The sequence below is a fragment of the Gopherus flavomarginatus genome, chromosome 8, assembly GCF_025201925.1.
Source record: "Gopherus flavomarginatus isolate rGopFla2 chromosome 8, rGopFla2.mat.asm, whole genome shotgun sequence".
Taxonomy (NCBI): domain Eukaryota; kingdom Metazoa; phylum Chordata; order Testudines; family Testudinidae; genus Gopherus; species Gopherus flavomarginatus.
The window spans coordinates 114,897,005-114,922,565 of NC_066624.1; the positions used below are offsets into that span (position 1 = coordinate 114,897,005).

The 25,561-nt window shown below is 40.8% G+C and overlaps 1 protein-coding gene across 25 annotated transcripts in view; it reads left to right on the plus strand.

Annotated features, from left to right (window-relative positions):
* The window catches only part of DLG1 (discs large MAGUK scaffold protein 1), a 443,566-nt gene that overhangs the window by 101,134 nt on the left and 316,871 nt on the right, over positions 1–25,561 (plus strand). Inside the window, exon 1 of one of the 25 annotated variants that reach the window (XM_050963901.1) lies at positions 3,594–3,726. The exons of the other annotated variants lie outside the window; for them this stretch is intronic. Coding sequence (XP_050819858.1) covers positions 3,625–3,726 — 102 coding nt within the window. The 5' untranslated portion in view covers positions 3,594–3,624. Of the gene's footprint in view, positions 1–3,593; positions 3,727–25,561 lie in introns of those variants that run through there. 25 annotated transcript variants of the gene reach the window in all.

The following is a 25,561-nucleotide window of genomic DNA, read 5'->3' on the forward strand; positions in this document are numbered from 1 at the left end:
TCTGAACTGTCTCTATTTTTGTTATATAAGGTTTAGTAAAATTATACAGAAATATAAGCTTCTGTTTACAGCTGCAGATGTATGGCTAAGTCATTTGAAGTCTGCATGTAGCCTTCATCAACAATGAAGATGTAATTGCCTGAAGTTACTGAAGCTTTCTGTTCATTATATCTTACTGATAGAATCCTTTGTAGTTGTGTACACCAATCTTCCTTTTTATTGATTCTGTTGTGCCCATGACACAGTAGAGCTTATGTTCTCTGCATCTTAGAGAGCTATTTCTGCAACATTCGGAACCACTTTTGGCTTTGTTTTCACCCTATTTGTTACCATGAAATGGTCATTTATATATAATAGGGCTTTTTTTCTTTTTACCAAGAGTTACTTCATTAGGGGTATAAAAGTAAGATTGCTTGTTGCTTTGTGTCCTTGATTGGAAAAGGGTTTATTTATGGAACAGACACTTCCTTGCACTGTTGGTGTACAGTCAGTGATCCATGACTAACAGATTGTCTTCCATGATATTGTTTTGGAGTGATGTGCATTGAATTCGCTCTGCTATCCCCTGACTACAAATGGCATACTGTGATTCTGACCTGCTGAAGGAGGAGCAGAGGTTTTTAAATGACTAAAATTGACTGAGATCTTTAATCCACTTCTGGATTGTCCTTAGGCTTGGATGTGCTTGTAGAAAAATTCCATGAAATAATGAGAATGTAGCTAAGGAAGAGAGTGATCATTGACTAGCTTTGTGAGTTTTTTTGTAGATTATTGTGAATAACTTGCTTCATAATGTTCCAATATAGTTGCTAATAAGATTTTTTCCCTCCTTCTTCCTGCCCCTACCCCTCATCTGAAATTCCTGTACTGCTTCCCTGAAGACTTGAAGGGAAGTTGGAGATACTGATTAGGTACCAGAGGCAAGTTTAAAATAAAACCCAAGCTTCCAAATATAGGGATGCTGACATTTTATAATCTTTGTCTTACTGGAAAAGGGATTGTCTTCAGAAGCAGAGGCTTCATTTGTGTGTTATTACAGGTGCTGTATCTATTAGTTGGTTGGTGGTGCTATTTATTCTCCAGAATATATGGCCTTTTTTCTGTTTCATCAGTTTGTGTATTTTATATTTTATTTCAAAGAGAGTTTGCATTGTAACTACATGATGTTATGAAATTTTATTCTTCACTTTTAGTGTAATAAATGTGCTTGCCATTTTACAGTACATAGACAAAGTCCCTTCCTCAAGGAGTTTACCAGGTAAACTGAATGAATTAAAAGGGAGACTGTGAAAGGTCAGAGCAGGCAGTGAAGTTAGTGGTCATAGTTTAGGTGAAGAGGTATGTTTTGCGGGGATATGAGATCATGGGAAGAAGCTTTAAAAGACATTGAAATGTGCAAGTCTCCATTTTTTCTTTTTTTAAAGTTTGAGTATTCTATTTTAGATGCCATTTTGTGTGATTGTGGGCCTAGCCTGATGTGAGTAATTGGACATAGGTGTGGCCTCATTTTTTGGGAGGCAGGCTCAGGGCTGGAAACAGTAGTAGCAAAGAGAAGGAGGAATCATTTACAATGAACAAGATAACAATAAAAAGAACAGGCACCTTAAAGACTAACAAATTTATTTGAGCATAAGCTTTCGTGGGCTACAGTCCACTTCTTCGGATGCAATAGGATAAGATAAGCTTGGAACGTAAGATGAGGTAAAGAATAAATTGGGCATGGACAGTGTGGGCTATACAGGGACTGTTCTTATAAAGTGACCAAACCAGTCCCAAAATTGTTATAGTGTGTAGTAAATGCAATCTAATGTATAACTATATATAAAGGAAGAGGTTTTCTGTGTAACTTTGAATATATGGTACACAGGGTGATCTCATGATGGGCTGCAAGACATTTTGCTGCTGACACAGCCTCCCGCAGCTCCCAGTAGCTGCAGTTTGCCGTTCCTGGCCAATGGGAGCTGTGGGAAGTGCCAGGTTGCATTCCTCTGATGGGCCGCCTGTGAGCTGCAGGTTGCCCACCACTGCTCTATACACACCCACTATTCTTGAGTCTGATCAACTCAGTGTAGCTTTGCAGTATGCCAAATAGAGGAACCTGAGTGATGAGATTAGAGTTGAACTGAGTTCTTGGGGAGTCGAGTGGAAGAGGTCTTGGGGGAGCCCAAACAGTGATCTGTCAGTATAAAAATAGACACATTGTGGCTGGAAGAATACTAATTAAGGGAAAGTCTTTAAAAAAGTTTAATTAGCTTGTGCTGTGAGAAAACAGGAAAAATCATGTGATATTAATCCCTTGAAGACAGTCTCCTCTGTATCTAATATAAATCATTTATTTGTAATGAATTAATGCATTGCATTAGAAATTCTGACAGCCCTTTTTTAAAAAAAAAAGTAAATTGAAATGTATAATATAAAATATACTGCTATACTTCTAGTCCTAGTATGGATCCTGACAGATCAACAGGGATTAATTTTTTAAAATGTGCAACAGCTAAATTTTGACATACTATAAATGCAAAGCAAAAGATCTTTAGTTTTAGGGGAAAATGCTTTAGTGCTCTTTGAATTAAAAAAATACTCAAAATTGTTTAGATGTGTTCTCACTAGAATAAGTAGAATATCTGTGTGAAACCTAGCATTAATCGAATAGTTTGCATAGTCTAGATTATGCATGATTTTTTAGGTCCAGGAAAATAAAAAATCTATAGAGTATCTGGTTTAGTGTGCTTTACCGGAAAATACACTCATTTTCTTACCTGGGTCTTTTAACTTTAACAGTACTACTAAATTTGGGAGGACATTTTGGGTTGACTAAAACTTTCTTAAGCAGTCTTTAATAGTTTGTTTTAACCTAGTGACAGATATCTGATAAATATTAATTTTGCAACTGATTTTTATTTGATGGAATTGTTCAGGATTAAAATCTTGAAAATTGTGTATGAAGTTAGATTTTTTTTTTCTTTGTTACCTGTACCTTGTCCCTGGAAAAGCTGATGTAAATTAAATATTACATCATCAAACATACAGATTCCTTTTTTTAATAGTTATGCATAGTGTGTTTAAATCAGATTTTTGTTATGGTCACTGGTGCAATGTGAAAGCGCCTTCCAGGAAGAGTATTGGGTTCATCTCTATCGGGCCATGTAATGAGTCCCTTGCTGCAACATCTTGTGCCCCTCCCCCTAAGCAACCAGCATAGTGGCTTTGCTAGAGTTGCCTGTGTTCTTATGGAGGAGATAGCAAACCTTGCACTGCAGCAGGTGGAGCTGCCCTGGTGGATTAGAGTCTTGGTTTTGGCTGAGAGGATCCCAGCAAGACTTTGGGCCTTGGTACAGTTGTCCCTTCACGTTGATATTATCACCATTATTAAATAGAAAGCAGGGGTCTAATGTTTTGAAAATGGACACAAGGATTTTTCAATTGCAGTCCTAAAATGCTGAACTGATTTCTAATAAGGGAGAAAAATTTCCTGAAGAATGCAGTCTGTTTTTATATAAAAGCTTATCTTTCAGCATTATGGACTTAGATTAAATGTCAAAAATAGGCAGTAAGCAACATTTACAGAAGCATTTTTCTGGAATCTCGATAACGGATCGATTGAAGTGCTCAGGGTTTGAAAAAATGTCTCCTAGCATCAAAAACTTGGATTGCTTTTCTCCGATGCTATGCCACTGTAAAGTGGCATGCACCAACAACACAATATCCTTAATGTTTGGATGTAAGGTGGGTCTAAATAGGCTTTCCTGAAAATTTGAGTTTAACTTTTAATAGAATTTTAGTAATTAGGTCATTATGTTGTTAAAGTAAGATGATTATACATTAAGACTTAGATTAAATAGTGTGTATTTTAGTCCATTTATTACAGTCAATTACCAGTCCTCTGTGAATCTGACAAAAGTAATGGATTATATACATATGCTGTTAAAATGCTATGCAAAAGGCTCTTCTGAATTTGCTGAATGCTACATGTAAAATGTTGTCATTCTCCATTAATCATCATGTAATCAGTTTATTGCACTTGGCTTTCATTTTCTTCAGCTGTAAAGAATTAAATACACAGGAGACTTCCATTGATATGCATGGCTGGAAATGCCTCCTGACATCACACTGATAGAAGCAAGTGTTAGTGGCAGGTTTGGGTTTAACTGTGCCCTCAGGCTGTTAGTCATTTTAGGTCTAAATCAACTGTTTGTGTTTATAGAGTAATAAAATATATACTTGAATAATTTTCTTAATAATGAAATGAAATATCTGTAATTCAGTGTTTTCCAAAATGTTTATTTTATTGTACTAAGTGTAGTGTATGTATTACATTATATTAATAGAACTCGAGAAATTGAAAGCCTTCTGTTGAAAAGATTAAATGTGTGGGTAAAAGTTACTTTTGAAACCAAAGTTCATAATTTAACAGAACACATAACAGCTAGTTTTGAAAACACAGCAATATGAGACTTCATGTATTTTAATTTTGCATTTAACTTTATGTAATACAATCTTCCGGTAAATTCATTATGATTTAGGGTTGTTTTGTGCCTATATACAATCAAGCTGATGTAGTCTGTTAATGATTTGAGAGATATTTGAAAACATAATGGATTTGTTACTTATCAGAGAAAAAATACATAACTAGAATGGTGCACAGAGAATTTTCTCATAGTGTAAATCTAAATTTATATGAATGGTTTGAATTTGCTTATTTAAACATAATCTTTAGTTGAAATGAAGATTCAGATTTAGACAATGATTTAGCTAAGTGTTTTTTTTTTTTTTTTTTTTGGTAACCAAATCCTCTGCAGCATGCTTTGGGAGAGTCTGAAAATTATATATATATATATATATATATATATATATATATATATATATATATATATAAATATAATAATTAATAAACTAGAATAGACACTACTTAATGAGATCCCCATTGTCCCTTTAAATAAATGAAACAACAAACAAAAGCCCTTTCTGATTGTAGTAGTTTCTGTAATATGTAGTAACTCAAAAACAGTGCTATCCAAGGAGAGTTAAAATGTTGTTTTAAAATATTTAATGCTCTAAAGTCTGCCATATAAAAATTTTAGATACAAACCCTTTTCTTTTAAGAGTAAAATAAAATATCTAGAAGCTACCCTCTTTTTTTGAAAGTCATTATTTTCTGTCAGATATGGTTTTTACAGTACATGCTGTCATTTGTGCATCTGTATTTTTACATCTGTCCAAATATTATGTTGTTAATGATCACAGAGAGTGGCACAAATTTATACAGCCCTTTACAAACTTATAAAACTTGTCTCCACTCTAAAGGGCTTGCTGTGAGCGACTGAATATATAGTAAAATTCCTTGCTTGTTTTTAACGTGTGCCCTAATGCAAGCGAAAATGATGCTGTCTGAAAACAACGTGGTGAAGAGCTGTGGAAGCCAAGTTGAAAAACCTGGGGCACAGCTGGGGGGAACCATTGAAAGACTTGCCAGAAACAGACAGGAGTAGAGGAGCTTCATTGCTGCCTTAAATGCCAGAGGCGTAATGGGAACATGATGATGAATACACTAATTATATTAACCTTAACTTCAGTAAGTTGTGTCTGGTATGGTGCGTGTGCAGAAGAGGTATAATATGTGTATTATGGTCTCTGGATTTATTCTTGGCCTTGCTATTATGTTGTGGAAATGGAAGCTATGACCCTTTTCAGTCTCAAGCTCTCTAAATGCCAGTTGAGGGTCACCGTTGCCCCCAGGTGGAACAATAGGAAAATGTCTTCAAATGCAATTTTATAGAAAACATTGTAGGACCTTGCTGTGGGGAGCCTGTAGTGATGTTGCTGCCAGTAGTAATCCTTTCAACCTATGCAAAAATAGGAACAGCTGGGAGGCTTTTGAATGTAATCATAGAACTTTAATGATTTTCATGAAGCTATTTGGATATCTAATATTCATTTAAACTGAAATGCATCTGACCGAAAAATAAGAGAATATTTTCTTTAAGTGTAATAAAACTCCCAGCAGTTTTACATTTATTATAATTCTCAAATTTTCTTAAACATCAGTTTTTTTTATTCCTTTTTAAAGGCACAGATTATTACTACTACTAATGCAGCACCTAAGTCCTTTGCGTTATCCTTTGTTGAGATAACTGGCTCTGTGGGTATAGGAAAGCAGTGAATGTGATATATCTTGACTTTAGCAAAGCTTTTGATACGGTCTCCCACAGATTTCTTGCCTGCAAGTTAAAAAAGTATGGATTGGATAAATGGACTATAAGGTGGATAGAAAGCTAGCTAGATTGTCGGGCTCAACAGATAGTGATCAATGGCTCGATGTCTAGTTGGCAGACTGTATCCAGCAGAGTGCCCCAAGGGTCAGTCCTGGGGCCGATTTTGTTGAACATCTTTATTAATGATCTGGTTGGTGAGATTAATTGCACCCTCAGCCAGCTCACACATGACACTAAGATGTGGGGAGAGGTAGATATGCTGGAGGGTAGGGATAGGGTCCAGAGTGACCTAGACAAATGGAGGATTGGGCCAAAAGAAATCTGATGAGGTTCAACAAGGACAAGTGCAGAGTCCTACACTTAGGAAGGAAGAATCCCATGCACCGCTACAGGCTGGGGACCGACTGGCTAAGCAGCAGTTCTGCAGAAAAGGATTTAAGGATTACAGCGGATAAGAAGCTGGATATGAGTCAGCAGTGTGCTCTTGTTGCCAAGAAGGCCAACGGCATATTGGGCTGAATTAGTAGGAGCATTGCCAGCAGATGGAGGGAAGTGATTATTCCCCTCTATTCGGCCCTGGTGTGTCCAGTTTTGGTCCCCCCCACGACAGAAGAGATGTGGACAAATAGGAGAGAGTCCAGCAGAAGGCAATGAAAATGATTAGGGGGCTGAGGCACGTGAATTATAAGGAGAATGCTGAGGGAATTGGTGGTGTTTAGTCTGCAGAAGAGAAGAGTAAGGGGGGATTTGGTAGCAGCCTTCAACTATCTGAAGGGCGGTTCCAAAGAAGGTGGAGCTAGGCTGTTCTCAGTGGTGGCAAGTGACAGAACCAGGAGTAATGGTCTCAAGTTGCAGTGGGGGAGGTCTAGGTTGGATATTGGGAAACATTATTTCACTAGGAGGGTGGTGAAGCACTGGAATGGGTTACCTAGGGAGGTGATGGAATCTCCATCCTTAAAGATTTTTAAGGCCAGGCTTGACAAAGCCTTGGGTGCGATGATTTAGTTGGTGTTGGTCCTGCTTTGAACAGGGGATTGGACTAGATGATTTCCTGAGGTCTCTTCCAACCCTGATATTCTGTGATTGTATTCTACTGCAGCCATGCAAATCCCAAATCTTAAATTCACTGGCTGTTTATGGAAGTGACTGATAAACAGATAATGCAGAAGTAATGTAATTCAGAAATCTTAATTTGTGAATTTTGTGAAATGTTAAAAAGGTAAATCTTTAATAAACGATGTAATTTATTTTATAAATATAAAAAAATTACATTCAAATATGAACCCCTTTGAATACTGTAGGTTATCAAAATGGCAAAGAATTAATGTTTAAATGACAGATATTGAGGAGCTGCATCTATGGTGCAGTAACAGAGAATAAGCTTTTCATTTCCACACACATAGAGCAAACTGAGCTCACGCGGAGGGTTGAATTAAATAAAAAGTTTGCCCTTTTGCAGTATCTTTTCGTACCACATTCTCAAGTGGATTATAAGAACATTAATGGTCCTTGATTAGTCCATATACAATTTGATAGTTATTTGCTCCTGGTAAAATTCTAGAACAAACAGAAGTTGTCACATACAAGTTTTTGTTGATGCCTTTGCAATTGTATGTATTTACATTTTTTTGTCTCTTTTAAAATGGCATAAAAATCTCTGTATTTCAATGAAATTATGCATGCTTTTCATTCTTACTTTGAAGTTTTACATAAGAAAAAACTGTTCTGCAACCACAAGAGGCTGCTTCCCTTATCTGAACTGGACAGATGCCTAATGCTACTGCCTTAGAGGCATTTCCCTTGTCTTAGTTGTTAAAGGAAACACCAGCACCATTACTTGATGGTAAAAGCCTATTCACAAAATACAGATTTTACCATGTTGAAGTATTGTTGAATATGAATTATAAACTTCTTTAATGTAATCGTTATATATTGAATCCCTATACCCTGATTAGTCTAGAAATGTATGAAAAGACAAAAGCTACAGAAACACTTCCTTTTATTATTGTTTGTATTACAGAGGCACATTGCAGCTAAGGTGAGTGACAGATTCAACTGTTAGTTCCATATTTTTATGGTTTTATAATTTGACTGCAGAAAAATGATCCCAGGCTAAAATTGATCAACCCAAGTTATCTTTCTAGAATATCTTAAAAGCCCTTTACCTTAAAGTGGATGAGCTGTTTTGAGTTCCAAAAAATTCTAAGTTCTTCTTTGAATGCTAGCCCCTCTGAGCATTCCACAGGTGGGTACAGATTGTTCCATAAGACCAGCCATACTGGGCCAGACCAAAGGTCCATCCAGCTCAGTATCCTGTCTACCGACAGTGGCCAATGCCAGGTGCCCCAGAGGGAGTGAACCTAACTGTTAATGATCAAGTGATCTCTCTCCTGCCATCCATCTCCATCCTCTGACAAACAGAGTCTAGAGATACCATTCCTTACCCATTGTGGGTAATAGCTGTTAATGGACTTAACCTCCATGAATTTATCCAGTTCTCTTTTAAACGCTGATTTAGTCCTAGCCTTCATAACCTCCTCAGGCAAGGAGTTCCACAGGTTGACTGTGCGCTGTGTGAAGAAGAACTTCCTTTTATGTGTTTTAAGCCTGCTGCCCATTAATTTCATTTGGTGGCCCCTAGTTCTTATATTATGGGAACAAGTAAATAACTTCCTTATTCACTTTCTCCACACCACTCATGATTTTATAGACTTCTATCATATCCCCCCTTAGTCTCCTCTTTTCCAAGTTGAAAAGTCATAGCCTCTTTAATCTCTCCTCATATGGGACCTGTTCCAAACCCCTAATCATTTTAGTTGCCCTACTCTGAATGTTTTCTAGTGCCACTATATCTTTTTTGAATTGAGGAGACCACATCTGTACACAGTATTCAAGATGTGAGCGTACCATGGATTTATATAAGGGCAATAAGATACTCTGTCTTATTTTCTATCCCCTGCTTTGGTGAGGCTCACATCTCTGTGGCAAGGAACTTTTGCTCCTTTCTTCCTGAACCTGTGAGGGTTGAGAGCTCTAACTAACCAAACATTTTCTAGTTGGATCAGGACCAGGGACATCCAGGGCCAGAGCTTCCATTTAGGTGACCTAGGCGGTCGCCTAGGGCGCCAGGATTTGGGAGGGCGGCAGACCGCTCCGGTGGACCTCTGGCAGGCGTGCCTGTGGAGGGTCTGCTGGTCTCACGGACCATCCGCAGGGACACCTGCAGCAGGTCCACCGGAGCTGTGAGACCAGCGGACGGTCTGCAGGAAGGCCTGCGGGAGGTCCACCGGAGTCGCGGGACCGGCGAGCCGACGCTGCGCCCAGGGCGCCAAAACCCCTGGCGCTGCTCCTGGGGACATCCTGTGTACACCAGTCTGAGTTAATGGGCAGTGCCTCGCTAAGCACAAGTTCAGGACCTGAGGTAACTTCTAAGCCCAAGGAATCCCTTCCCCAGGCTTCTTACAAGAGCAGAGGGCACTCTCTCACACACAGACAGATCTTCTTCAAATTCTGCTTCTAGAAGAAGAGATCCATCCCTGACTACATGTTAGTCAAGTGAGTCCTCGCATGTGGGTCCTAAGGAGGAGATTTAAGTGGGTCTAAAATGAGTATGGCGTGAAATAATCGGATCTGTCAGTGCTGACTTCAGTTTTGACACACAAATGAAAGGATCACACCAACCATCACAGTTGGCGAGCTCCTGATTAGACTCTGCCAGTACTGACCTGTCCTTGGATGGACCTGATATCCACCAGAATCAGGAGAGTGCTGGATTCATTGATCCTGGCCACTGGAGCACTCCGGGACAGTCCGAGACCTGCATCTGCCTGGAGAAAATCCTCCTCCTCCTCCTCCTCCTGTCTTCAATCTCCTCTCCTTTGGGGCTCAACCTTATTCAAGGCCACAGACACACTAGTGGAAGAAACTATATTAAAGATTCAGGTCAATCCCCTATTATCTCCATGAACCAGAACACTTTTCTGTTGGTACTTATGGCTTGGCTGGTTGAACAGGAACCTACCTTCTTGTCAGAAGAGTGGGTGGCTCTAGACGCACCGTCACCTCCACATAGGGAAACTAATGCAAGCAGAAGCTCTGGAAGATCTGGGTTTCACCCTCCATCCAGATATGACTATCCAGGAGACCGATGATCCCCAATCCCACTGACTGGTTGAGCCTTTATACTGGCATTGTTGGAGCCCTTAGGATCCTTACGCAGAACACCCTGGATCTGTACAAGAATCCTACTGACTCTTTCCTCGCCGACACCAATCAGCTTTGTCAGAGCATGAGGGAGAAGAGCTTGAGCTGGATTCAATGGTGGTCTCATCCTCCCCTTCAGGTTAGGCAGTTGTTCCATCTTCACCATCCCACATGATCACAAGAAATATTATGAGTTGGCGTCACAGAAAGTGGCGTCTGAGCTTCTAATTCAACTTGAGGAAGTCCAGGAGACATAGGACAGACTAGTGGACATCTTGCAACCTTTGGGTCCCAGTCTAGTAGCCCTCCCAGTTAATGAGGCCATTATGAGGCTGGTCCGGCATACTCGGCTTCTTGCACTTGCATCCCAAAAAAGGCTGGAAAATGTTTGGGTTTTTCCCTGCCAAATGAGCCTGTTTTCACACCCAGCACCCAATTCCTTTGCGGTACAAGTAGCCACTGAGGAGTCTAGGCTGTGCCATCCCTGTGCATCTCACCTGCAGACAAGGGCACTAAATGCATGGCCTTCTAGGAAGGAAAGTGTTTTCTTCTGCAAGTCTGCAGTTTAGAATGACTGACTGCCAGGCCCTGTTTGCAAAATATGTTTTCTCAAACTACTCTACATTTTTAGATTTCAAGTACAAACTCCTTCAGGAGAACAGGGCCCAATTCCAAGCACTCATTGGTGAGGGCAGACTGGTAGCTAAAACATTTCTTCAGGCTCCAGTGGATGCTGCTGATACTGCTTCCAGAGGGATAGCTTTGCCAGTCGTCATGAGGCATGAATCTTGGCTACATTCCTTGGGGTTCCTCAGTAATATAAAATATCTCTGAAGAGCTGACATTTAATAAGGGTAATTTGTTCAGTGATATGACTAAGGCCTTGTCTACACCGCCACTTTATAGCACTGCAATTTTCTCACTTGGCGGGATGAAAAAACACCCCCCTCAGCACTGCAAGTTTCAGCGCTGTAACACGGCAGTGTAGACAGTGCTACAGCTCTGGGAGCTACTCCCTGTGTGGAGGTATTTTTTTTTTTTATAGCACTGGGAGAGCTGTTCTACGCCTACACAGCCACATTAAATCGCCTCTGCGGCAGCACTTTAACGTTGCTAGTGAAGACATATACCCTGAATCTCTTCACTTGTTCAGACTGTAGAACAGCCATCTGCTTTCTGGACATTTATACCCCAGCTCCAGAAAGGAGATGCCACAAACAAGCGTACAGAGCAAGGTACCCCGCCCTCAGCCATTGTGTCATCAGCACTGTTATGAACCACAGCACAAATGCCAGATGTTACAAAGACCGAGGCACCTGGCTTTCTCCACATCTTCTAGCCTCAGCCTTTTGCTCAGGGGTGGCCAACCTGTGGCTCTGGAGCTGCATGCAGCTCTTCAGAAGTTAATGCGCAGTTCCTTGCATAGGTGCTGACTCTGGGGCTGGAGCTACAAATGCTAACTTTCCAGTGTGCCAGGGGTATGTGTGTGCTCACTGCTCAACCCCCTGCTCTGCCCCAGGCCCTGCCCCCATACCACCCCTTTCCACCCAAGGCCCCTGCCCCTTCCCCCCAAGTCTGCCATGCCCTTACTCCTCCCCCTGCCCCACAGAGCCTCCTGCGCATGTGAAACAGCTGAATGCGGCAGGCAGGAGGCACAGACTGGTGGGGCTGCCGGCGGCTGGGAGGCGCAGGGGGCTGGAGGGTGGGAGCTGTTGGGGAGCTGTTGACGTACTACTGTGGCTCTGCACCTAGAGGTCTTTAAACCACGATTTGAGGACTTCAGTAACTCAGATACAGGTTAGGGGTTTGTTACGGGAGTGGGTGGGTGAGATTCTGTGACCTGCATTGTGCAGGAGGTCAGACTAGATGATGACAATGGTCCCTTTTGACCTTAAAGTCTATGAGTCTATTACATTGGCAAATTCTGGCTCCTTAGGCTCAGGTTGGCCACCCCTGCTCTAGCTAGACATTTCTTTGTGACAGGATGTTTGAGAACTGTGTTCCTCTGTTAATTCCATTTTACACTGCCCCCCAAATCTTCAGTGGCTGCCTCACTCACTTCGCTCAAGTGACATTTGGAGGTCACTAATGACAGACAAGTGGGTGTTAGAGATTACTTATTCTGCTATGTAATTGAGTTTGTCACCTCCCAATCATAACAACCCCCTTCCCAGCCTCTTTTCAGGTAGCAGTCTCATAAGAAGATCCTCTGTTAGGAGGTGGACTCTCTTCTTCAGGAGAAGCCATAAGGCATGTGCCACCTCATCATCAAGGGAAAGAGGTCTACTCCTCACATTTTTAGTTCCCAAGAAAAAAGACATTGGATAGAGACCAGTTCTCGATCTACACCAGCTGAATATCTTTATTAGAAAATCAAAATTCTGCATGATCACTTTGGCATCAGTAATATCCTCTGTGGAGAAGGGCACATGGTTTGCAGATTTCAACATGGATGCTTGCTTTCATGTGGACACTCACCTGTTCCACAGAAGTTCCTCAGGTTCCTTGGTTTGAGTACACCAAACCATGAGACTCAATCTGGTGGGATAATTTTCTGCTCCTAACAGTTTTTTGTAACTGTTAGTAAATTCTATAAGATATTAAACACTGATCGTTCATTCAGTAGCAGTTTGCTTTTATTGTGGGCAAAATGGAAATCTACATGAACAGTTTTGTAGGCATATGAGGAGTCTGTTTTCTTTATATATATATATATGCTTCAGAGGAGGAGATACTCTGGATACCAGAGAACATGATCTTGTTGCTCATCTTAGACCCAGATGCTCTGATATATTCATTTCTTTTTTAGCCAAGTGACAATTTATATATAGGATCCTGGAGTGCACCAGCCATACCCCCTTGTCCTATATTGGGAGACTTTTAATTGGACAGAGGCACTGTGTATTGCCCTGTATTTGCTGTTTGTTTTATAATTTGGAATAAGAATATATTCAGTAATCTGTTATGGAGTAAATTAATTATTTTGTTACTTACAAATTTCAAGAAATATAAATAGTCCATGGTAAAACCAAAGCATGTTAGGAAGATGCTCACATTCGTAAATTAACTTAATTTGTCAGCTATTTTTAAAGCCTTATTCATCAGAGAGTTGACAGGACTTCATTGTAGGCTATAAGGAGTACATTAGTATGTAGTTGGTGTGTGCTTTGGATGCATTGTGAGGTGCACCAACAGTTCAGTAATGTACTTGCTGTTTTGTTGGTGTAGACCTTCAATTTCAAATTGTTTTTAAACAAAAATGTTTAAACACCACTTTTTCTTGGATGTATGTATCATATCCTTCCAATATGAAAACTACCTGACAGTAAAACAGTTGGAGGAAATATTGAGTAATAGGTTATATAAAACACCTTTGGTGCAATTTTCAGAATATTATATTTCTTCTTATTTCTCTTAAGTTCCCAGGCCTAACTTGACCATTGTTTTACTTGCTGTCTGTCTCCTGGGAGCCTTGTTGGCCTTTCATTAGCATTTCAAGTTGATTCTCAACTCAGTAGTTTTTGTTAAAACTGAAAAGCCCTGCTTTCCCCACATTAAAATGAGCCCAAGAACTTGGGAACAGTACTGTTGAAAGGGCAATCAAAATAAGATGGGCAGGCAGTGGAGAGGTGGAAGTGGCTCTTCCTCATCTCCATTGTCGTCCTGTAAGCTCATAGCCTGTTTGTCCTGATATTCTTTAAACCTGAAAAATAATTAGGAGAGTGGATGGAATGGGAAAGATAAAAGGGAGAGTTGACTGACATAGGAGGGAGCACTATGGTACTTGGCTGCCTTTTCAGCTAAAGATTGTAAAAAGAAAAACGACTAGGCTTATTGTGTTAAACTGGTTTCATTAAGAAGTGAAATTGGGGTGAGGGTATGGTAATAATCTTGCCCTCAATTTTGTTTTTGTAAAAGCAGTTTAACAAAGTGGTTGTGGGAATTACTCCTTCATGGTAAAGAAGTCCAAGCTGTGCAATTTCAAGAGTTAGTGCAGGGCTTTGACATGCTCAAAAAAACATAAATGGCTAATTAGTACATGGATAAAGCAATAGTTATAAGCCTAGTCATAAGCCTACAGTAGCACCTGCCTACCTGTTTTTATGGTTATCAAAAATCTTCCTGTGATTTTGTATTTAGCTCATTATAATTTGCTTTAAATGGTAAGATTAGTGAGTGCAAGTTAAGTTGACTTTTATAATCAGATATTAGTCCCTGGTTTGGAATGCATTGTTGATGTGAAACGTATGCATAAAATCTTAACTGTGTTTGTCAATACCCTGCAGCTTAATTGAATAGAGTTTTATAGAGTGATTCAAGCAAAAATAAGTCGTATAGAAAAAAAATATGGAAAATGTTTGGTAACCAAGCTTGTCTACCTCTGTGCTAAAGACGGGATAATAAGTTACAGCAAAAAGTACAGGGAGGGAGAAAGTTCACTAGGTTGGTCAGTATGTCTGCTAGCAAGTTGGCAGTGAAAGTTGTTTTTTTTAATGGAAATTACTCTGTTTTCCCTTTCAGGAGTGGATCGCCTTTGATAGATGGATCCCTTGCATCAAATAGAATCTGATATGATTTACAACATTTTAAATTAAGCATTTATTTTAAGTTTGATTTGTCAATGGAAATAATTATTTAATTGTTACTACTATATTGTCTTAATACTTTGTTATAAAATGAGTAAATTGGTCACATTTGCATGTAGAACATTTAAAAGGCAGATACATAATATATTGTATTTTGATTATGCCTGGTTATTTGACTCACAGAAGTAGTTAAGGACATTGAGGTCAATGGTAGTTGGGACAAATTACAACATGGTTTTACTAAAGGTAGATCGTACCAAACCAACCTGATCTCCTTCTTTGAGAAGGTGACAGATTATTTAGACAAAGGAAATGCAGTAGACCTAATTTACCTCGATTTCAGTAAGGCATTTGACACGGTTCCACATGGGGAATTATTAGTTAAATTGGAAACGATGAGGATCAATATGAAAATTGAAAGGTGGATAAGGAACTGGTTAAAGGGGAGACTTCAGTGGGTCGTACTGAAGGGTGAACTGTCAGGCTGGAAGGAGGTTACTAGTGGAGTTCCTCAAGGATCGGTTTTGGGACCAGTCTTATTTAACCGTTTTATTACTGACCTTGGCACAAAAAGCGGGAATGTGCTAATAAAGTTTGCGGATGACACAAAGCTGGGGGGTATTGCTAACACGGAGAAGGACCGGGATATCATACAGGAGGATCTGGATGACCTTGTAAACTGGAGTAATAGTAATAGGATGAAATTTAATAGTGAAAAGTGTAAGGTCATGCACTTAGGGATTAATAATAAGAATTTTAGATCTACATTGGGGACACATCAGTTGGAAGCAACAGAGGAGGAGAAGGACCTTGGAGTATTGGTTGGTCATAGGATGACTGTGAGCCGCCAATGTGATGTGGCCGTTAAAAAAGCTAATGCAGTTTTAGGATGCATCAGGCGTGGTATTTCCAGCAAAGATAAGGAGGTGTTAGTACCGTTATATAAGGCGCTGGTGAGAGCTCACCTGGAATACTGTGTGCAGTTCTGGTCTCCCATGTTTAAGAAGGATGAATTCAAACTGGAACAGGTTCAGAGACGGGCTACTAGGATGATCTGAGGAATGGAAAACCTGTCATATGAAAGGAGACTCGAAGAGCTTGGCTTGTTTAGTCTAGCCAAAAGAAGGCTGAGGGGGAATATGCTTGCTCTTTATAAATATATCAGAGGGATTAATATTAGGGAGGGAGAGAAATTATTTAAGCTTAGTACCAATGTAGACACCAGAACAAATGGGTATAAACTGGACACTAGGAAGTTTAGACTTGAAATTAGGTGAAGGTTTCTAACCATTAGAGGAGTGAAGTTCTGGAACAGCCTTCCAAGGGGAGTAGTGGAGGCAAAAGACATATCTGGTTTTAAGACTAAGCTTGATAAGTTTATGGAAGGGATGGTATGATGGGATAGCTTAATTTTGGCAATTGATCTTTGATTATCAGCAGATAAGTATACCCAGTGGTCGGTGATGGGATGTTGGATGGGATGGGATCTGAGTTACTACAGAGAATTCTTTCCTGAGTGCTGGCTGGTGAGTCTTGCCCACATGCTCAGGGTTTAGGTGATCGCCATATTTGGGGTCGGGAAGGAATTTTCCTCCGGGGCAGATTGACAGAGGCCGTGGAGGTTTTTCGCCTTCCTCTGCAGCGTGGGGCATGGGTCACTTGCTGGTGGATTCTCTGCAGCTTGAGGTCTTCAAACCACAATTTGAAGACTTCAATAACTCGGACATAGGTTAGGGGTTTGTTATAGAAGTGGATGGGTAGGGTTCTTTGGCCTGCTTTGTGCAGGAGGTCAGACTAGATGATCACATTGGTCCCTTCTGACCCTAAAGTCTGTGAGTGTTAGTTAAAATGGCATTTGCCCCAAGCAGTGAAACTTTCTCTCTTCTGTAAGTGGCAAACACGAAAGAGAATATTTAAAGAGAATATTTAAACAATTAACTTTACTCAGATTTTCTGCTATTGCTCTTATACTTGGTTTGAATAAGATGCATAAAATTGAAGTGTAAAAATGTATCTTGATAGTAACAAACAAATTATTGTGAAAAGTAAATGGATGTTTAGTCCTCCACTACTCTATAGTTTCTCTGAGACATTTGTTCCAGTGTCCTGTGTTATGATGAGATGTTAGCTAATGACAGCATAGTTCTTTTTTGCATGTGCTTATCCCATCTCTTTCCATTTTTGCAGTTCCACTTTTTCCTTCTGGTACTTATCCATAGGATTTTAGGGAGTATATCACATATATTTTTAATACTGAACTTTCTTTTAAATTGGCCCTTTTTATAGCAGAGATTACTTCCTGCTTAAAAGAAACAAAAACAAAACCCCAGGATACTCGATGAGTTCTCTTTCTTGTTCCTCCCCAAAACAAGATTTGTTGCTCTTGAGAACAGAAAACATTTCCCTTTCTGCAGAGATGTTGGCCTAAATTACAAGCTCTGTCACAATCTGACCCATCAAATGCAATGACTAAATGTGGAATAAGTGATCTCATCTCATAAAGGCAACTTCCTGCATCTCTCTGCATCTGGGGCAGGAGCAGTCAATAGGCAGACCACAGGCCAAATCTGGATTGCCAGACACTTTTGAATGGACTGTGAAATCTTTTTATTTATTTTCATCATTATTGTTGTTGTGGGCTGAAAAGATGTTCCTCCAGAGTTTGGACCTTAACTATACCTTGACCAAGAAATTTGGATCTTGATAAAAAAAAATTGACTACCCCTGGGGATATTGCTTTATTTCATAGTCATCTGAAAAGATTCAGAAAAGGAAAGTGGTGGAGGCATATATTCAATCTTCCTAATGAAATAGTTTTTCCTAATATCTAACCTAGAGCTCCCCCACTGCAACTTGAGACCATTGTTTCTTGTTCTGTCATATGCCACCACTGAGAACAGCCTAGCTCCATCCTCTTTGGAACCCCCTTCAGGTAGTTGAAGGCTGCTGTCAAATCCCCCTTCACTTGTCTCTTCTGCAGACTAAACAAACCCAGTTTCCCCAATCTCTCCTCGTAAGTCATTTGCCCTAGCCCCCTGATCATTTTTGTTGCCCTCCACTGGACTCTGTCCAATTTGTCCACATCCTTTCTGTAGTGGGGGGCCCAAAACTGTACACAGTACGCCAGATGTGACCTCACCAGTGCTGAATAGAAGGGAATAATCACTTCCCTCGATTTACTGGCAACGCTCCTACTAATGCAGCCCAATATGCCGTTAGCTTTCTTGGTAACAAGGGCGCACTGTTGACTCATATCCAGCTTCTCGTCCCCTGTAATCCCCAGGTCCTTTTCTGCCGAACAGCTGCTTAGCCATTCGGTCCCCAGCCTGTAGTATTGCATGGGATTCTTCCTTCCTAAGTGCAGGACTCTGCACTTGTCCTTGTTGAACCTCATCAGATTTCTTTTGGCCCAATCCTCCAGTTTGTTTAGGTCACTCTGGATGCTATCTCTATCCTCTAGCATATCTACCTCTCCCCCAGCTTAGTGTCATTCGCAAACTTACTGCGGGTTCAATCCATCCCATCATCCAGATCATTAATGAAGATGTTGAAAAAAAGCGGCCCCAGGATGGCCCCTGGGGCACTGCGCCTGATATTGGCTGCCAACTAGACATTGAACCATTGAGCCCGATGATCTAGCCAGCTTTCTATCCACTTTATAATCCATTCATCCAATCCATACTTCTTTAACTGGTTGGTAAGAATACTGTGGGAGACTGTATCAAAAGCTTTTCTAAAGTTAAGATCTATCACTCCACTGCTTTCCCCATATCCACAGAGCCAGTTAGCGCATCATAGAAGGCAATCGGATTGGTCAGGCATGACTTGCCCTTGGTGAATCCATGTTGACTGTTCCTGATCACCTTCCTCTCCTCCAAGTGCTTCAAAATGGTTTCCTTGAGGACCTGCTCCATGATTTTTCCAGGAACTGAGGTGAGGCTGACTGGTCTGTAGTTCCCCGGGTTCTCCTCCTTCCCTTTTTTAAAGATGGGCACTATATTTGCCTTTTTTCCAATCATCCACGACCTTCCTGATCACCACGAGTTTTCAGAGATAATGGCCAATGACTCTGCAATCACATCAGCCAATTCCTTCAGCACCCACGGATGCATTAGATTTGGCCCTGTGAACTTGTGCATGTCCAGCTTTTCTAAATAGTCCTTAACCTGTTCTTTCACCACTGTACAAATATAGAACTCAAGGCAGTCCCTGCCTCCTCCTATAAGCTTACAATCCAAGTATAAGACAATAGATGGCTACAGACAGAATGATGATGGAGTACAAGGAAACCGAAACAGTATTGGTTAGCATGATTGGTTAGCAAGTACATAAAAGATTGTTACAAGGAGGAGGGAGAAAAATTGTTCTTCTTAACCTCTGAAGATAGGATAAGAAGCAATGGGCTTAAATTACAGCAAGGGCGATTTAGGTTGAACATTAGGAAAAATTTCCTAACTATCAGAGTGATTAAGTATTGAAATAAATTGGCTAGAGAGGTTATGGAATCTCCATCATTGGGGATTTTTAAGAGCAGGTTGGGCAAACACCTGTCAGGGATGGTCTAGATAATACTTAGTCCTGCCTTGAGTGCAGGGGACTGGACTAGATGTCCTCTCAAGGTCTCTTCCAGTTCTATGATTCTATGGTAGGCTGTGATCTGAACATAGCAGCAGCCTAGGCATTCTCAAGTTTTTCTCTTGGCATCAAGCTCTTCCCAGATATAAGAGACAGCATGGGAAAAAATACGAAGATGTTTGTTTGGAAGTTTAACAAGTGAGCAATGGAAGCTGACATCATGAGCTAAAGGGAGACAAGAGCTGATGTTTTGATGCTGAATGAGAGAACATAGGGAGTGTGGGGAGAAGCTGTGAAAGGCCTTGAAACTGAAAACAAGCAGCTTATATTTTATATGAAAGCAAAGAGGCAGCCAGTAGAGGGAAGCAAAGAGAGGGGTGGCATGGTCAAAGTGACAAGCTAGAAGAAGGATTTTTGCAGCATCATTTTGAAAGATATGAGTGGGGTTAGATTGCATTTGTTCAAGCCAGAGAAAAGGATATAGTTGTAACTGAGACATGAGATTAGAGCCTGGAATAGAGTTTTAGCTGTATGGATGGACAGGAAAGACTGTATGTTAGGAATGTTGTAGAGAGAGCCTGGATTTGATGAACTAGTGACAGCTCTGATTCGAAGATGACACCCAGGTTATGGGCCTCAGTGATAGCTAAGATGGTGGTATGTCCACAGTGATTGAGAAAGGAGGAGTGGAGAGGGCTTGTGCTGACAGCTGGACATCCATGAGAAGACTTTAGGGAGACAGACTGAGATTTTAGTTTGGACAGAAACAGACAGGTTTGGAGTAGTAAGTTTGAGCTGTGAATCATCCATTTTCCCATTATGAGGAGTTAGTCCCTGAGGCTCAAAGTTTCTGCTTTTTCAAATGGAGGTGTAGATCTATTGAAAAATGCGACTGCTAGAGTCATTTTCATCTCATTCTTTAACTCCATGAGGCTTCTTTGATTCCTTGCTCTTTTCCTCTCTTACCTGTTACATTCAGTTATTTCTCTGTTTCTTCAAGGTTCTGCATAGTGCTTTTCTATACTCGCATTTACTCCATACACTTCTTCATATCCTTTTCCCACCCTTCTCTTTTTGGGCCAAATTCAGCCTTTATGTAAGTGCATACAACTTCAAATATATTTGTGCTGCTTTTCATGCTGGGTCAGGCTTGCCCTTCCTGTGCTGCAGTTTTCTCTCTACTTCTCAAAACCTACTGAAGTGAAACCTTATGTTGAGCTCCATATCAGATTTATGTGCTTGCCTTTGAACTGTTGTATATATTTATTTTGTGTGGTATTGTAAGCTCTTCTAGGGGAAGTACCTTCTCCTTTTTCATAAGGTGTCATAAATAATTGATGATCTTACCACCAAGGTTTTTGTTAATTTCACTACAGTGAAATATACCCTAAGTATGCATGGCTTTGTTGGTCTGCAGGTCAGTAAAATGTTCTCTTGTAGATGCCAGCTTAGAGTTTTGGGATTTATTCCTTGCAGATGTAAGGAGAGGCCAGTATTAGTAGCCGGGAACTCAAACTAGGCTATATACTTAGTACTCCAAAGTTGGGAACATTTTCAGATTCCGAGGATGGTGACAATACATAGAAAGTAGGTGTTGTATCAACGCTTCAGAAAGGTAGAGCCCAGATCTGTGGGTGCAAACTCTTGCCCTATTCCTCAAAACATTTGGGTTGGTTGAGTTGTAAAGAGACAATTTCCAGGAAATGGCAATTGAATACTTTTTATGTCAAGTTTTATCCTCGCATAGACAAAAAACCCTGACAAAAATTACAGACATTGGAAGAACTCTGAGTGCAAGTAAACTTAGGTTTTAAAATTAAGCCATTTTCTGACCCATGTCCTTAAATTCTTGGATGAAACAGGCTATATGGATGCAGTGTTACCTGGAGAGGCGTGCTTTCAAAGCTTGCATGCTCTGTTGTCAGGCAGACTATCCTGTTTTACCTCAGACATAAATCTGTTTTGTAGATGAAAGAATGTATTTGTTTGAGTTTGCAAGCATTGCTTTGCTGGTTTAAAGCATATTTCAGTCTGGCTTAGAAACTGCAAGTCTCCTGACTCTTTTCAAGTTTAAGGCATGTTTCTTCCATATTTTGGGTCTTGGTAGCTGCTGCGTTTGCTGTGGACATTTCTTAGACTGCACGTTTGGGCCTTCCCACTGTCTTCATGACCCACTACCAAATGGTTCTGTTAATATTAACTGAGACAGATTTTGCGCATAAAACTCTCTTAAGGAAAGATATTCTGAAAATTGAGTAATTTATACTTTAAACAGTTTAATGTATGATGTAAAAGGTTACTTTTCCTAAATATTTCATCTGTAGCCAAAAAATGAGAGAGATTTATATTAATGGAATTTATAGTGTTATTGTAAGCAACATATTCAGTCACAGATTGTTTAATTCTGTTTGTACTGGCAATATATACCTCTACCCAGATATAACACAGGTATGCATACAATGCGGTAAAGCTCTGACATGCTGCTCTGAGCACCGTGTTAAGGGTGCCGGGCCAGGCCTGGGCCGAGGGGTTGTATAAGGGGCAGAGGGTTTTGGGGGTGGTCAGGGGCTCACCCCCTCCCCTGGTCTAGGAGGCAAGAGCTGGGGGGACAATTTTGGGGGGCCTGTAGTCCCAGAGTGGCCAGGGGGATTAGTATGGGGTCGGGAGCAGCCCGCTCCACTTCCCTTGCCATGGCCCCAGCTGTGTCACTCGGGGGAGGGGCTTGGGGCAGGGGATCCCCCTCGCACTCACCGGCAGTGGTGGAAGCAGAGCAGCCTAGCTCCATCCTGCTCCACTCCGCCAGCTCGCAGCCGCAGCGGGAAACGGAGCGCCGCAGGTGAGTATGGAGGGAGTCCTGTCCCCAACCTCCCTGCACTCACCAGTGATAGGAAGCAGAGTAGCCCGGCCCTGGCCCCGGTCCCGGCCCTGGCCCCAGCCCCAGCCCGCGCCTGCTTCACTCCGCCAGCTCCCAGCTGCGGCACTCCAATTCCCACTGCAGGTGAGTGCGGGACCTTTCCCCAACCGCCCCCCCCCCAGCAACATGGTTGGGGCCGGGGAAAGGAAAGCGGAGCGGGCTGGGGCCACGTCGCTCCGCTTCCTGCTGGAGGTCAGTGGATAGGGGTCGGAGCAGTCAGGGGACATGGAGTAGAGGGCGAGGTCCTGGGGGTGATTAGGGACGGGGGTCTCTGGAGGGGGCGGTCTGGGAACAAGGAATGGGAGGGAGGGGGGGCCCAAAGCAAGTTTGATATAACGCAGTCTCACCTATAACGCGGTGAGATTTTTGTCTCCTGAGGACCGCGTGATATCGGGGTAGAGATGTACTCTTATGTTTTGACTGTTTCCCTTGATTTTCTAGAAGGTAACTGAATTAATTTAGACTGCTAATTGATACTGTAGTAAGAACTGGAGGAAATTATGTAAAGAATAGTAGAAGGATGAGAAACAGTCAAAATCTAATTACGATAGTCTTCAGGACACATATTTTGAAATATAGATGGGAGAATTAAAAACTGCGTGGGAGGGTTCACTCTTCAAAAATCTACTTGCTCTAGTTATGGTAAAGAATATAATTTACTATATTGTTTTTCCTAAAGCTACTATGTATCAGTTCAGTTCATTGTATTCACCAAGATGTATCTCTGAAAACCTAGGTTTAAACTAATTTGTTTAATTTCAGGGTTTGTTTTTTTTAGTTAGTATATCTGTTTATAACACAGAACATTTTAAAAAAATAAAAGCTCAACAGCCAAGGGGGACACGAATCAGAACTTGAAAAATAATTTTTAGGAAACATCTCTCCACAGTGTGCTAGGGAATTACAGTCAACTGACAGAAAACCTGTTTCTTCTAAAGCAGAATACTCTTTTCTTTTCATTTCTCAGATTTTTTTCTTTTCTTGTTCTTTTATTGAAGTATTTTGTTTGCAGGGTTGGGATGTCAGACAGAGAGAATCTCTTGTAGGTTTGTGAGTTCGGAGTAGTTACTGTTTGAATGACTTTTCTGTTTAATTAGTTTTCCCGTCATCCAGCACAACTGCTGCATAAAGTATATTTTACACTTTTTTAATGTCAAGCTTAGTCTGATTTGCTGGAATACTGTAAAATAGCATGATCCTATGACCTAATAGAGAAAACTTCAGAAAAGGATAACCAAGCATTTATTTGAAATAATTAAACTTATTCCACACACAGGAACAAATCCTGTGTCCCTCCTCAATAGATGCAGAGGGCCCTATCTCTCTTGGAACCACAGTGGCATCCACTGTGTGGATTAGGAGAAAAAATCCAAGTTTTATGACCTTCTACATTTCAGTAGTTCACACACTGGGGATTTTGGCATGCCCTTTATTTGGAGAAGGGTAGGACTGGCCATTCCTTTCTCTCCATGCATGGTTTTGAGACTGACGCTATTGCTATTCTTTGGACTGGTAGGGAAGATTTGTTCTTCCACTGTTCCACAGCCCCAGATGAACTCACAGTTGTATAGACCAACTGCTTAGGCTTACAAATGGTCATATTGGGTCAGACCAAAGCTCCATTTAGCCCAGTATCCTATCTTCCAACAGTGGCCAGTGCCACCTGTCCCAGAGGAAATGAACACAACAAGGAACTGTCAAGTGATCCATCCCCTGTCGCCCAATCCCAGCTTCTGGCAAACAGAGGCTAGTTATACAATTCCGTGACTGTCCTGGCTAATAGCCATGGGTGGGCCTATCCTCCATGAATTGATCTATTTCTTTTTTGCAGGGCTTTGGAGCAGAGCCCAGAGCTGGAGCGCGGCACAGCTCCGGAGCAGTGTAGCTGCAGGTTTTTGCCTGGAGCTGGAGCGGAGCAGAAGCACAGCTCCAAAGCCCTGATTTATATAAAGGCAATATAATATTTTCTGTCTTAATATCTATCACTTTCTTAATTATTCCCAATATTCTGTTTGCTTTTTTGACTGCCGCTGCACATGGAGTGGATGTTTTCAGAGAATTATCCACAATGACTCCAAAATCTTCCTTGTTGGTAACAGCTAATTTAGAGCCCATTATTTTATGTGTATAGTCGGGTTTATGTTTTCCAGTGTGCATTACTTTGCATTTATCAACATTGAATTTCATCGGCCATTTTGTTGCCCAGTCTTGTACTGAAAGACAGCGTTTAAGAATTAGTGCTGCTTTTGGGACATGTTTTTGTCACTTCTTTGCTGCTTTTTAGGATCTGTACTAGAGGAAATATAAACAGGGCATAACCAGTAATGCACTAACTAATCTGTGATAAACCTCGTGTTCAGTCACGTTGTGTCTGTTACCGTGATACCCAAAGCATAAGTCATTTTTTGAAATATAAAAGTAGAGTATGTAACCTTCACTACTTGCCAGTTAATCTGATCTTTGTGAAAATAGACCCTCTCTGTACTATATAATATATATATATATTTACACAATGTAGACTAAGGGTAGAGGTATTTTTAGGAATTTTAGTTCAGCTCTTTGCCACTCTACCCATTTGGTTTCTGTGTCTATGTGGTGCAAAGTAGCTGAAATGACAGTGAAACAGGCTGTTTGGGGATTTTCCTGGTGTGAATGAAATTCTCAGGTGTTGTAGAGCTGTCATATATGGTTTTCTGGTGCATCCCCTCTCAGGTCCCTCTGTGGGGTGGGGTGTTGAAAGCTTGGAAAAAGGGCTCATTGTGTTCTGGCAATCCCCAATTGCTAGAATGGCACATTGGACCAGGGATGAACCAGCCCAAAGTTTTGGGATTTAGGGGGCATATACAAGTATTAGTATTTTGTCTAAAATTTTACAGTGTATGTGTTCCTGGTTGCCAGATTTATTTTTTTGTTTACTATTTTTTCTTTTGAAATATTTGATAACATGGAAATCATAATGTTGAGTGCAAGAGTGAAAACATTAGCTGTAAATGTGTTAAATGGAAAAACCTCAAGGCCATATTTTTAAAACTCTGGTCCTAATTTTGAGATTTTGTTGTCTTCATATTTAT